A 15333-nucleotide genomic window follows, 5' to 3' on the forward strand; every position below is an offset into this window, starting at 1 on the left:
GTACAAAGATTCATGAAAAACTCCATATTGAAAGGAAGAGCTGGGAGGGTGAAAGGTGGCACTGAGAACTATGATGGAGTGCCTGAATGACAGTGGGGAAAGGGTTAGGGAAGTAGGAAGCTGTGAAGCTGGCACTGAAGACTGGAAATATAGTGTTTAATTGGAGGATAAGTAGGCAGTGTGGTTAATGTGGAGAAATACTGGGGTAGATTTAGCTGACCTGTCTTCTGCAGGATCCTAGATTTAAGTTGTGATGTAAATGGTGATGTATAACACTGCTCGTTAAACTTTTTTTGGTAGTGGATCTTTCCTGATCAGTTTTCTATAGCTTTTGTGAGTCAGAAGTCACAAGACCAGCATTTTTCAACAAATAATCTCAGATTCCCTCCCCCTGCCATAATGGGAAAAGTCCTTATTCTGAATCTGTGGAGGACCTGGCTTGCCAATACCTACAGAAGGCACCTGGCAAGGCCAGACTTAAGGACTTTTCTGAATGTCCCTCTTCAGTGACAAAACTCAGGTTTAACTTATGTGGTCACCATGTTCAAATATTATGTTGCAAATAAGTGTTTTAAATGCACAACGCCTTTTAATTTTGCTGACTTCTCTGAAGACCTTGAAAAAGCATCCTAAAGGATAGTTTCACTTTTAAATATAACTTAAATGTGCATGAATCTAGTCTGTTCTACTTCAGTTTCCCCGTGTAGAAGTAGTTACCAGGAGAATATGAGAATGCATTTAATAAACTTGAAATACTCATAAGAATTTAGTGGGGTTGTAGCCTGGTGTACTGGGGTCTAAACGAATTCATAATGCCAGGAGATCTTGTGCTAGGAATATGAAATACCAGCTAAATGCTTCATTGTTACTGTATAAGCAAATGCTAGAGAAGTTGTCAAGAACTCATCTGATTATATGTCCTTTTTCAATGGCTGTATATGTGCTGTATTTCCATCTCAAAAAGAGTGTGACAGAACTAGAAAATTAAGGTGTGGAATGGTTTATATATGTGAAACAAATGGTTTATATATGTGAAACAGTATTCAGTCTGAAAAAGATGATGGGGATGATTTGGAATGGGGAGTTGAGAGAGTGAGAGCATGAAAAATGAAAATTGGGAGTTGATTATTCAAGTACAGGAGCTGAGGGCATCAAAAGAAGTAACTATAAGAAATAGTAAAATATGGAGCTCCTGGCTACAGGGCATTGTGGATGCTGATTGTTTGTGGAATTACAACAGTGTTGGACAAAGTGGTAGACGAAAAGCCTGTCTAAGGTCATTGTAATAATCAAAATCCCTTTTGGGTCAGAAGGTCCCTAAGCACAAGCAGGCTCAGGCCGAGAGTGTTCCAGGAAAGAACCATTGTGTAGATTACCTTTCTTAAATTTGTCACTAACGTCACTAACCGCTTGGTTTAGACCGCTGTCTTGGGCAAAATATGGGGTTATGAGCATTTTCCTATGATCCACTATGCCTGCTTCTCTGGTCATTACAGTTTTTTGAAAGTAATGTCCAAAAGAGAAAGGTAGTAACTCAGCAGTCTAAAATAGCTTTTGACCTACTGCTGCAGTAATGGAAGACTGCTGTTAGATTTTCTGCTAAACCTCTTTTTCTGCAGACTAAACAAGCTCAGTTATCTTAGTCTTTCCCCACGTGTTGTATTCTCCAGCCCTCTAACTTCTAGTACCCCCTTCATGGGACTGTCACATGTGTGGTGATACCTCAGATGGAGGAGCAAAGATGGAACTGATATTCTGGATGTGGGCTTATTGCTGCTTAGAGGAGACTGATCTTTTCCTGTGCTCCTCTCTATGGTAACAGTTTGTTGCTGAGAGGATGCACTGCTGCCTCTTGTTCAGCCTGTCCATCAGGATCCCCAAGTTCTTTCTGTTGGGCTCCCACCCAGACGATTGGTCCCCAGCTTCTCTTGATGTATGGGGTTATATCCCATTCTGGATGTAAGACCTTGCATTTGTCTTCACTCAACATCAGGAGATTTGTGTCAAACTTTTCCTCTGTCTGGCATCCTTGTAAAAGGCAGCCCTGCCATTTAGTGCATCAGTTGCCCTCAGTCATCTCCCAGTGGTGTCCCAGTCTAAATAAAGGTGCAGCATGTCCCACCATCCAAGCCATTGTTGAAGGCAGTGAACCATATATCAGGCTTTGTTGAATGCCTCTCATAACTGGGTAGGTGTTGTATCCTTAACTACTAACTTTGTACATGACAGTGTAGCCAGGTTTTCACTTGCCTTATAACCCACCCATCTGCTTTTGAGAACTTGCTGCTTCTCCCAGCGTGATGTCTTGGAATCTTCTTACAATATTGGAGCTCTGAAGGGTGAGAAGCTAAATCATTTCCTGCCAAACAGTCTTGGGAGTTCAAAAAGTGCCATATGTGGAGATGTTTCCTCCTGTCGCAGAGGCTGCAGGATACATAATGGGTGAACTCAGATGCCACTTTAGGGACCAAAAGAGGAATTGGTAGTAAAATTTCATCTGGCAAAGTTTCTTTGTTGTGAAATGCTGAGATGGGCCTAGCACTTGAAGAACGGGAACTTCCTGTTACTGAGCTGTGAAGTGTTCCTTGCCCGTGTCTGGTTGTGGGTGGAAGCTGTGTAATCTGTCTGTCTGCACCCTTTGAAAGAAAACTTTCTGGAAATTTTTTCATCATTTTTGACTTTAAGAAAAATTTTGAAGAAGAATGTGCCCTCAGTGAGGTGTTTGCAGAAGAACTGCAGAGGATTACATTCTCACAGTTTACTGGGGCTTACAGGAAGGATTCTAGAATACCTTGTGAAATCTTTCCTAATTTTTTCTTGGGATAACGGTGTAAAGCTGTGTGAGTAGTTTTGTTCTGTACATGCAAGTGATGCCAGTGATATCAGATACATGGAGATCTGAAACCACACAAAGAGCATGGGCACAAGGAGCTCAGGAACATCCTCCTGCTGATTCACTCTCATTTTGAGTCTGTACAGTGGGAGAGGACTCTGTGCCTGCAAAGCGAGTGAGATATGAGCTGTCTTGATCTCAGTGGGGTTTTGTTTATGTTCTGAAACCTTTTAAGTGTTAGTGTTAGCTTCTCTTAGTAGTTGCTTGAGCAGACACATCTAGTTAATATTCATGTGGCAGTCTCCAGTGCTTTGGCCCAGATAACACATCTTCCTGTTAATAAGGATTATTAAAACCAGCTATCATAAAATGAAACTGATACTGAAGCAACTCTGTTGTGCTTGTTGCTAAAGGAAAAGATAAACTTTCGATCACACGTCTTGTTTTTTATTAATTAAGTCCAGTTTTGCAAATAAGCGAGTTTGAAGGCACTTTGTGATGTGAATTTGGGTATTCATCTCCTTTAGCATTCTTGTTGTTTAGAGAACATTTTAAATTTTCTTTCCTGCTTCAGCTCTAGTGTGTTTTTTCTTTATTAAATAATTTTGGACAGCTCTTCCAGCTGATGTGGCAGATGAAGGTATGTGCATATAGTGAAATCTAAAAGAAAATGTTTTTTGTATATACCTAGAACCTGAATTTGTGTTCCTCTAATAGCTTCCTTTCTATCCTTTCCTAAAGTTTGAGAATGTTTCTTTTTTGGGGAAAGGAGAGGTTCATGGAGTGCCTTTGTGATGACAGCAGACTGCTTTGGTGAGGTGATGTTTAGTGCAAACAAGGGGCTGGACCCGGAAGATAAAACTACAATGCCAAAGTATCCTCAAGGGATGTACATGAGGAAGAGAAGAGGAGGAATGAGGGAGGATCTATAACTGATAAATTCAGTAATTATGAGCAGTCATGGCCTGATTTGGCCAGACATTAGACATCTTCTCATTTTGATGTTCCCAACTGTTCATAACCACCATGTCTTTGTTTCATTTGGGAGCCACTGATGTGAAATAATTTGGAGGCAACTTTATTTTTAGACCAGACTTAGAGGTTTGCTCTTTATGCTCTTTTTGTGTGAACCCTTTGCAGCTCATCCAAAGTTGTGATTTTCTGTAGTATTAGTTCAAAATAGATTCCTGCAAATATGGCAAGTTAAGTTCAACAGCAAGTTGAACTTTAGGACAGGATTTTCCTTTTTTAAAAATTTTATTTGTATTGTCCTCAAATTGCAAATGTTCTGGTATGCTTGCCTTGGCAGATGTGTTGCTTAGCTAATATGTAATTGGGTGTTATACTTGCTAACTTTTTGTTGATTTTATGATTACATGAAGTGGTAGCAGTAAGAAAGGCACTTGCTTTGTAACAAATGAGGACAAGTGATACGTAAGGTTTTTTTAATCCCAGGTACCTGAAAAATGTGTGAGAAGTAGCTGAGTGAGGTTCTAGCAGGAAGTGTTTTTGTCTCAGATGGAAAGAATAGTTTTGCTGTTCACTAACCTGGCCTTTTCTTGAGTTTTGGATTCACTTTAAGTAGCTTGATGCTTAAATCTTATGGTACGAGATCAATGGAATAGGTAGGGCTTTTGATTTCCTGAAACTTCATTCATTATTTTTTCCATGCTTGCAAGTATTTTGAAATGGGTACTGAGATATTGTTTGGATATTTTAACTTATATGGCAGGTGCCATTAGTAACCAGATTGGAAATTATTAAGGGCAGATGCAATTAAATGCCAGAGACTGGTATTGCTGCACATAATGTATCTGTTCTACTGGGCTGATGGGATTTCTGTTTCTCCAAAAATGTTACTTCTTTATTTAAAGACCTAGTGACATTCATAGATCAAAGCTATGAACTCTGAACCTTTAGATACTTGATTGGACTTGGGTCTTAGCCTTATGGAGTCAGTGCTATGATGCATGTGTTTATCACTCTCACTTTACAGCTGCAGGTAAGTGTTAGTTTACTTTAATTTAGAAATTACTTTTAAGCTTTTTTTGCTCTGTATTGGGAGCTTCTTGTCAAGAGAATTACTCACTTTGATATGTTTTAATACTATTGCTGGCTAGCAGTTTTCTGGGTGAATTAACTTTTTCCAATATCACAAAAGATAAAGGTGTTACTGCCAGCATTAATCTCTATCTCTTCATGATGGTGGCCAAGCATATGCATGTGACAGCCACTTCTCTTAAGCTCTGTCGCTTTGAGGCTGAATCTGTCTTTAGCAGAGAGATGGAGACAAACTTTTTCATTGTTCTACTTCTTGAAATGCAAGGCTAATTCTCTAATTGGTTTGGTTCATCTTAATGCCCATAGGCAAGGGGGCATGCCAGATGCTGCTAAGACTGTTATGAGTTCTCCAGACGAGTTTGTTTTCTGTAATACTCCCATGGGTCAGATTGCGATCACAGGAAATTGCTGGTCTCTGTTCTCTGTTGTTTGAAACAAAGAAGGTGGAGGTGAAATGTTCCTTTTCTCAGGTTCTTAATTTCTGCAATCTGATGTTTGTTTGGTTTTATTTTAAGTTTTTAGGTTGCTAGTTCTAATGTTGTGATAGATGTCATACCACAGTGTAATATGCTATTGGATTTGCACTTCTGGCATGCTAGCAGCCTGCCAAGTTTCCTTGTAGGAACTGACAAAAGGTTTAATGACTTCTTTGTGAGTTGTTTTGTTTTTAATCCTAGGCAGATAGGCTGGAGATATTGGGAGAAGCTATGATTCACTTGCGCCGAGACTGAAAAGCAAAATCATTAGAAACTTAGAATGACTGCTTTTCTCCTACCACCCAAAATAAATTACAGCTAAAGCAATGGGGGCTAAAATGAGAGTAACAGTTGGGTTTTGATGATCTAGCTTAAATAATTTAGTGATTTTTACATGAAACTTTTTAGCTGTGGTTGCTAAAGGTGCAGATCACTATTTATTGCCAGTAAACTTAGACTGGACAGGCAGGACATAATGTTAGAGGGGCACCAGTATGTTTTTTCAATGGGTATCAGCAGAGTCCTTTAGCACATTGTAAAATATTGATCCTAAGTTAAAAAGAGCACTTCTGACAATGCTTTAGGATGATTTAACTTTTCTAGGCATAACTTGTAGGTTACTACTTCTGTAGCAGTGACTTCTACATTTGTTGGTTTCCTGGTTCTCAATCTATTATTACAATCATATGGTCAGCCATATGTAGACTGTGTTACAGTATGTGACTAGTATTAGAATTATCTTGAAATGTGTTTTGTGAACTTTTAAAATTAAACTCCTATTTGCAAAAAAGCTTCTCAGCAACTCAGAGGCTATTTAGTGTAAACTAGTCAGTTACAAAATATGTTTCTCTGAGTTTTGGAAAAATATTAAATATTGATTGAACAATTTCCTTGAAGTTCCATCGACTTAGGCTAAGGGAGCCTGTTTTGGTTTTATGTGCTTCAAATTAAATAAAAACAGCAACTGTAAATAACTTTCTAGAGATAATTTGGCCAATCTTTCTGTCAATACAACAAACCAGAATATTAGCCAGCATGCAACAAAAAATCACAGCTGGAAGACAATATATTTTTTGTTCTGTAGTTATAACTTATTTTGTTTTGCAATGGAGCAGAAATACTATGTTATCTGCCTCATTAGTTATCTTCATTGGCTTCTAAAGATTTGGACCATTTACTCAGAGGGTAATAGCTGTTTGCTGCTTTAGACATGAGATTTCATTAACATCACTACAGAATTGATAAAATAAGAATGGTCTAGCCTGGAAAGCCACAATGTCTGGGGCTCCTACAGACTGCAGAACTCCTAGGCACAGGGCATGAGCACACTCCTGTGCTTGACAAGAAGTAAGGAAAGTGCAAAAGAAAGTGTTCATGGTGTTGGCACTGCCAGAAAGGGTGAGTTGCTTTTCCCATTTTCTCTGGAAGGGGGAAGGAGGAGAGAAGTGATGTGTTAAAGAAAGTGTCCTGTAGTGATCCATTCCTTGGATCACTCTGGATAGTCTGCAAACATCATCAGAATCTACTGAGGTTTCTAGTTTAGTGCATCAGATACTGTTCAGTTTATTTGCATAATAGTTTCCACTACATTGTTGAAACTTTTAAAAATATTAAAACTTGTATTTGAATTTTTGACAAAGCTTATTTTCCTGTAGAACATTTTACTTCCTTGCCTGCAGCCGTGTTGATTGGAGAAAGTTTTGTGTGAGGAACTCCAGTGTATTGGCAAAAACACAGTTTGAAATTAGTTGATTTACCATTCAGAGAACTCTTTTTTGCTGAGCAAGGACCAAAGACTTCACAGCTATCAAGTGATTCCGGACTCTTCAAGTGTTTCTGACTGCTGTATCAATGATTACAGCTGCAGTATACTTACTGCAGGCAAAGGCATATGTCCTTTGTTTTGTGAGTATGAGTCATTGTTTCCAAAATCTTGGTGAGAAGGGCAGCTGACAACTGTTCTTTACCTGCATTTTCAAAGAGAGGATACCACAAATGTAATGTGGTCAGATTCATGTACTCTGGATTTCCAGAAGTTTTAATTTCCATTTAACTCTTATCAAACTGTGAAGATGACAGAATTATGTAGCTGTCCTTACCTGAATGTTTTACTGTATGCTAGTAACCAAAATGGTGATTTTTAAATTATTTATAATAAAAACAGTATCCAGTGTCTGAGGAAAGAGGAGAACATGGACAGGACATGATTAATGCAAAATTTGATGAAACTCCTATTTCTGTGTAATAGGAAGACATGTATGTTGACGATGCACCATTTTCAGCTGCCATTGGAGAATGTGTCCATGTATTTATAACATACACACAATCTGCTTCTGGAGTGGCAGCTTACTCTGCCTGTGACAGAAAGCAGTTTGCCTTCTATGCAGGTAGCATTTCACATGGATTACATTTAGTTCTGCAGTCTATCCAGCTTTAGGCACGTAATAACGATGAGTAACATTAAACGTTTTAGGGGTTAATATCCATTGCCACAGCCTTTCCTTATTTATCTGGTGGCAGTCTTCCTCTGCCTTCACCAAACTTCTCAGACCTGTTACTAACATCACGTATGCAGCACTGAGCAGAAATAAGCTGTTGTAGTGTTTCAAGGAACACACACCACATTGGTACGTGTTACATGCTGTACTTAGTTTTGAGAAGTGTTGTTTTGCTTGATGAAGTGTTGTTAGTAAGCCTTGATGGTAATTTAGCAATTTTGTCTCAGTGTTCATTCTGGTTTGTGCATTTTTGTTCTTATTATTGATTGTCAGCTAGTATCAAGTTTAAACACCAGGCATCTGCATTAAGATTGAAAACTAGCTGAGGCCTCCTAGTAGGAGGAGGATTTAAATTAATGGCTTCCACTGTAGGAATAAAATGGTTGTAGTTATTGATGGAAAGTATAGATTTTGGTAGTTTGTTTTTTAATGTAGGAAATCTAAAACCTTGGTGAAAATTGTGGTTGCTAAAATGCTAGGTTTTGATCATCTCAAGAAGTAAAGATTTTGCCAAAGTTTTACATTTCTTTCATAAACAGAAATTAGACATCTTTTCTATAAAAGCATTTTTCTAATTAGATCTTGCATTTTATCTTTCCTTTATAGCTAAACCAGGTGGACGGGTGAAATGTCAGTATATTTCTGCTGTGGATAAAGTGATCTTTGTGGACGATTATGCAGTAGGATGTAGGAAAGATCTCAATGGCATCTTACTGTTAGACACAGCTCTGCAAACGCCTGTTTCAAAACAAGATGACGTGGTTCAGCTTGAATTGCCGGTTACAGAGGTAAGATGTGGGGGGGAATGAAAAGAGGTATGTAAATAACTCTGACAGAAATACTGAAACCAGACATTTGACTCTGAGTTTCTCAGGTGATATTTATACCATGTAATGGAAAAGTTTCTTAGTTATTAGCTGTCATAGGGCCACAGCCTTTCACAGTTTCCTGTATCTCAAACAATAAGAGCATGCCCCAAGACCACATTATTTCAGAAGAAAGAACTTTTTAGTGACCAGAGATAAGGACTCATTTCCCCACCTTTGTCAGTGATTGTGGAATATATATATGCACTTCTAGGAGTCAGTCTGGCCTGTTAGACATCCCTGATTTGTTGTTATAATCTTTCAGGAAAAGAAATATGAAATCAGGTAACACAGTGTTCCATCATGTGACGAATTAGAGCTGGAATCTAAGTTTTCTAGCAAGGTCAGCTGGCCTAACAGAAGACTTTTTTCTAAGCAAACCTGGCTTCCCTTTTATGTTTGGATCAGGTGTAGCACAGTACTTTGTGGTTTGGGCATTTAGTATCACTTTAAGAGAAGCTAATGTAGGCATTTCTGCTTAGAGTGTAATGCAGAGGATTTTGTTGCATTTGTTTATCCTCAGCATTGATGTACATTATTTGTTATGAATCAAGAATGTATGTTATATATGAGGTTTTTAACTATGTGACTTGAGTAGGAGTACAGCAATAAAATATTTCATAGAGGTCTCTGCAGAGAGCTTTCCGGGTTCCTGATGCTTGCAGCCCACTGGCATCGCTTTTGTACCCTTTGTGGGTTACTAAAGAATCTTGGTATGTGTGGCTGAGTGTGAAGAAAGTGTCAGAGGTCAGGATTTCCTTTCATAAGGTCTGCTGTGACAGGTTTCCAGTCTCACATGGTTCAATACAATCTATAAGTTTGTGTTAGTTTTTGGCACAGAGCTTCTTTGGTTCTAAAGAGTTTACAGACCCTTTTTTACAGCACTTCTCTGTTAAGATCCTTCCTGTAGAAAAAGAAATGTGGAGTTCAGAAGGAATAGCTTTGGGAGTTTCATCACTAGATCAGTGAGAAAGGAGGCAAAACATTATCAGTCTCAAGTTCTTTTAATTTTAAAGAGGTGGTAACCCAGACCTTGGAAAAACTTAGTAAATACTAAGCAAATATCATACAAACACATCTGTCCACCTCTTTCATCGTAGAAAGGTCAAGAACTTTCATCCAAGGAAGGGTATTTAGTGGGGTTTTTTTTGTCTCTAGAACTTTTCTGCAAATTTTTGCACTTAATTTAAGTAGTTTGATCTGCTGGTAGTGCTGTGCACCTTTATGCATTTCTTATTGTCAGCATTAACAAGTTATGAAGCAATCTCTGTGCTGTTTTGAATTGGCTGTAGAACACTGAAATTGAGGAACTTCCACAGTCTATCTGTTATTCTTCTGATAGAACCTTAGCTCAGGGGCTGGTTTGCCTTATTTCAGTCTTTCTTCCCCTGAACTTCCCAAGGACATAACTAAGGCCTTTTGGTTCGTGCTGTTTCAAGCAGTTTGTGGTTGTTTAAAGGACTGGCTGACCATTGTCCTTGGGAAATATTTCCCTGTATTTGTAACTTGAAAGAATTCCTGTAATATTTTTCAGATATTAACTCACCTAACAGCAGATTTAGAATACTCTGCCTTGCACAGTAAGCATTCCTTTAAACCTTACCTGTCAACATGAAGTTAGCAGACAGAGGGATAAGCTGGAAACAGATGAGACTTGGAAGAAAATGTCTATAAATGGATGATTATAGCATTCTTTTCTAGCTGCATTATTTCTGAGTTTCAAGAACTAACTTCTAAACTGGCCTGGGTTTTTCTTTGCTTCATTTTTCAGCTTCACTCTATTAGCATTGTAAGTAACTTATCTCAAATTGTATTGCAGTGTGGTTGTTCTCATTATTATCTACCTTTTTGAAGGTACAAAGCTACTCAGAAAATGGCAAGACTTTTGTTCTTGCTGTCACTTTTTGTCATTAAAGCTGAATGACTCCTTTTGAAGAGAAAGCGTTGGGCAATAGATGTTTCCTCATTGCTTAAGAGATCTTGTTTTAACTTTTTTGACTGACTTTTTTTAACATTTGGTAATATTGCCCGAGAGAATTTGTAGTAATTACTGTTATCATTGCTGGAGTTTATCTGTGCGTTGGCCTGTGATGTAAAATTTGGAACATCATACTCAGGCCTGGAGTGGGAATTATGCTGATATAATATATGATAAAGTAGGATCTGGCAAAGGACATTTCTGAGAGTAATGAAACAGGCATAATTCCTGTTGTAGTTACTCAGTGTGGATGCTAACTTTGCTTGCACATCTGCATTTTAGGCTCAGCAGCTGTTATCTGCTTGCATAGAAAAAGTAGATGTTTCTAGCACTGAGGGATATGATTTGTTCATCACACAACTGAAGGATGGCTTAAAAAATACCTCACATGAAACAGCAGCAAATCATAAAGTTGCAAAGGTAAGAATTTGTACTGTCTAACATGAATTCCCAAGTCTATTTTGTGTGTCTACCATTGAAATATACAAAATCTGTGACTCAGTGTGATGGATTTTGTTTGAAGACAGTGGAATATATTATCTGTTCCTTAGTTTTATGTGTGAAGCTTCACTTGGTAAAAGAACAAACAAGATTAGTTTCTTGCTGCTAAGGTCAACTAATAAAGCCAACTGAGCTTAAAATTTGAGGTTACTTTCCTTGTGTTATGTTCATGTTGCTTTTGTGTGTCTGTTGTTGTATTTCTTGATATCACAGGTGTTTGGTTTTGGTTTTGACACTCTTCTGATGTGTTTGTTGTTAAGATTTTAAAGTTCTAAAACATAGACACTTTTTTCTTATTTAGTGGGCAACGGTTACGTTCCACCTTCCTCATCATGTTTTGAAGTCTGTCGCCAGTGCCATTGTAAATGAACTCAAGAAGATAAATCAAAATATTGCTGCCTTACCTGTAGCATCCTCTGTGATGGATAGGTTATCTTACCTCTTACCCAGCGCACGACCAGAGCTCGGTGTGGGACCTGGCCGATCTGTGGACAGGTATATTAAGGCAAAATAAGTGATGAATTTGACCCCTTAGTTGTATCAGGATAAGCTCTTAGATGACTTTAACTTAAAGAGTTCGTCCTATTCTGTACTTTGTTGCTCTTACACATACAGCTAATGAACTGTTTAATGTGTGCTGTGCCATACATATTACTGAATTTAGGAAAGCCTTTATGGACACCATAAGACTATCTGGGTTTCAACTTTAATGCAAATCAAATTTACTTTGCTGTTAATCCCAACATATGCTTTTAGAAAGGTAAGAATTGAAGCCTTAAATACATACTTCATTGTATCCTGAAGTCAACTGCTTTTCCCTCATACAAGAAAGAGTCATGATTATGTTTTATGGTTTAGAAGTTTAGGAAGTTACCTTTGCAGACCATATATATGCTACTTCTGAACTCTCTAGTCAACTGCAACATGTGCAGGATAAGATAACATTTTATCTCAGATTGCTGCTTCATCTCTTTCTAAGTGGTAATGTATACACAAGCATTATTTTAACCTTCATAAGCTGAGACTAGTTAGAATAGTGGTAAATCTTCTAAGTTTATAAGTTATTCTTTCTTGAAAGTGTCTGTACAAATACTATTTTGCATTTGTATTATCATTTCTTACATCTCAAATAATTTAATGAATTTGATTTCATCTCTTAGCTTTCCTTCCCCAAGCCTTCAAGTCTACCTGTACCTCACTACATTGTATTTTGATTAGAGCTCTCCCAAGATCTGTTTCTTGAGCTGGTATAATGTCAAGTTAAGATAGCTCTTATGTGAACGTTGCTAGAATAGATTACTTCCTTGGCAGGAAATGTTTAATATTTCCATTCTCTTACAAGACAGCAAAAATCTCCTGAAACTGAAAAGCAGAAACAGGAAATAAGGCACATTTCCCTCTAACAGCCCTAGTTCTTGGGAGAACAAAACTCTGTCAAAGGAAAAGAAAAACTGATACTCATTTCTCATGTGCTGTTGCAAATGAGAGACATGCATTGAGTGAAGGTGGAAAAGAGAGGAACTTCTTTGCTCTCTTACTTAAGTTGCAGAGGGGTTCATGTTTTGGGACATAGTAGTTTAAAATTTACAAGTATTACAGTATGTAGTGAGTGATGACTGGGAAGGAGGGTTGTACCATGTATTTAGTTAAGCCTAAAATATCACTTTAGAGTATTTTTAAATATGTAAATTTATATGTGTTTAACTAAGAACCCCAAATTTTTACAGTATTTGTCATGTTTAAAAAAATCCAGCTCTCTTGCACTTCTGTTGGGCTAGCTTCTCCACCTGCCTTCGATGCAGAATAGCTTTGGGCATCTGATGCTTTTTGCAGGTAGATCAAATAGGCTACCTGGAAGCTTATTTTCTTAATCCTGCTTTTAAGGTCCATAGGTTGTTGTGTGGCTTTTAGTTTTTTACTGGGGATATACTTTAGGCACCCAAGTGAGGGAGGTTTGTAATTTTCATGTAATAGTTAATTATAATTTTATGTGTAAGTTATAGATAACTATTTGTGCTATTTTTAATGGTTACTAAAGGACTGAAAGTCTTATAAAATAGTTTAGGTTTTTAATTTTAAGTGGCAATTTTGGGTCATGTAGAGTTTTTCACCTTTTTAGGTCTTTGATGTATAGTGAAGCTAACAGACGGGAGACATTCACTTCATGGCCTCATGTGGGTTATCGGTGGGCACAGCCAGATCCTATGGCTCAAGCTGGGTTCTATCACCAGGTAAGAGATTTAGTTGTTCTTAGTATTTGTTCCCCAGGTGGGAGGGCAGGGGAAAAAAGGTGGTGATGTTTTCTAGTAGGGCTTTTTTTTCTTTTTTTAATGGATTCCTTCAATTATGCATAAACCATAAAAACTTTGTAATTCAACTTTTTTTTTAAGTTTCAAGGGGTTTTGGTGCCTGGAGTTTGCCTCTTTTTTTTTTTTTTTTTTTTTTTGTACAGATCACAGGAAATACTGATCTGAACTTCAGCATATCAAACTTTTTGAAATAGTCAGATTAATCTGAGTTAACAGTAATAGAGATTAAGTTGGTTATTACATAGAATCTGTCTTTCTCCTTGTTAGATTGTTGAGTAAATAATCCTTTTTATATAACAAGTAAAGCAAAAAAGCAATAAGCTTGGCACTGGAGTTCTCTAAACATACTTTCCTAGTAGAACTTTGTTGTATCAAACAGAGGCCCTAGATCACATTAAATTGTTAGGCTCAGTGAATAAATACAACCTCAATGTTTTATTCCACTACTTTTGCTTATTTCCATTTTTCATTCCTTGAAATTATTCCTGATTTAAAAAATATTTATAATATGGATTTAGATAATGATTGCTGGGCCGTGCCTATCATTTGACAGCAATATTGTCTGTTTCATTCTGTCAGCTGTAAAGCGTGATAGGTGGATGAAGTTTTTGGATGATTTCTTAAACTTGCACGGAAGGAAAAATGCAGGGAATTCATATGTTGAAATTGCATCTGCATATTCCCAAGCATGTCTTGAAATGAGATAATGAAAATGCTAAATTTTAAGAGAATGGAAATTTTGATTGTTTTTCCTCAGTTACTTCAGCTAGTAACAACTGTTCTTTGCAGAGGAGTGATAGAGAATACTTTATGTCCTAAGAGCTTGGTAGGAATATCTTTTAACCCGTGTTTATCCAAGCATGTATTCTGCTGCAGTTCTAAATTTTTTGAACCTTGTGAATTTTTGCCAAAGAAAAATAGTAATTTCTATTCTTTGTCTGTGGTTTGCATCCAATGACTTGCATGAATGTTAGTTCTTGATCTCTTCTACAGAAATGTGTATTCTTTTTTTAATGTGAAATGCTGCCACTTTGTAGTATATAATTTGTGGCCTTTTATATGTTTGGTGTGATGCTTTAGTATGTCACTAGAGGGAAAGATGTTGATTACCTAGTTAAAAGTGTTTTGTAGTACATAGCTATGTAAATTTCAAGTGCTTCTTCCTATTTTCATAGCCTGCTTCATCAGGAGATGACAGAGCCATGTGCTTTACCTGTAGTGTGTGCTTGGTGTGCTGGGAGCCTACAGATGAACCTTGGTAAGTTTAATGATGTGTGAAGAACACCTAATTTTGTGCTGAAGAGGTTAGAAATCTTCAAAGGACAAAAATCAACATTTCTCAAAATGATTCCATGGAATGAGTCACAAAAAGATTTGATATACAATATCAAATTTCTGTATAATACTAAAAGAAAAAAAATGTAGTTGGTTTTATATCTTAATTCTGATTTGCTGTTTTATTTCAAATTGCTCCTTGAGAGCTGTCAGCCAGTACTTGTTTGTGGGGATCTAAACTGAGTCTTCTATTTGATTGAGACTAGAATACATCTCTTCTCAGGTTCAAAAACTGCTCTGACTGTTTAGTGCATATTTGCCTTTTATGTGAAATTGCAGTATCCATTACAAGTTTCCTGAATCATCTAAAATTGTGGATGGTGACTGAAAGGGGGGACCTTACACTAATAAAGAGTTCTTAATGTAATTTTATTCTTGATTAGTTGGTAATTTGTAATCTTTCCTTGAACACATCAGATTCCTGACTTGGTGGAAACTTTTCCTTGTAATATTATCTTCATAGTTTTTGTCTACTC

At 37.3% G+C, this 15333-nt stretch overlaps 1 protein-coding gene across 1 annotated transcript in view; it reads left to right on the forward strand.

Annotated features, from left to right (window-relative positions):
- BIRC6 (baculoviral IAP repeat containing 6) overlaps window positions 1-15333 on the forward strand; it is a 175842-nt gene that overhangs the window by 7115 nt on the left and 153394 nt on the right. The window contains 5 exon segments of the mRNA XM_036380755.2: window positions 8475-8656; window positions 10995-11132; window positions 11515-11708; window positions 13333-13444; window positions 14698-14780. Coding sequence (XP_036236648.1) covers window positions 8475-8656; window positions 10995-11132; window positions 11515-11708; window positions 13333-13444; window positions 14698-14780 — 709 coding nt within the window.

The sequence above is a fragment of the Molothrus ater genome, chromosome 3 (genome assembly GCF_012460135.2).
Source record: "Molothrus ater isolate BHLD 08-10-18 breed brown headed cowbird chromosome 3, BPBGC_Mater_1.1, whole genome shotgun sequence".
NCBI classification, from domain to species: Eukaryota; Metazoa; Chordata; class Aves; order Passeriformes; family Icteridae; genus Molothrus; species Molothrus ater.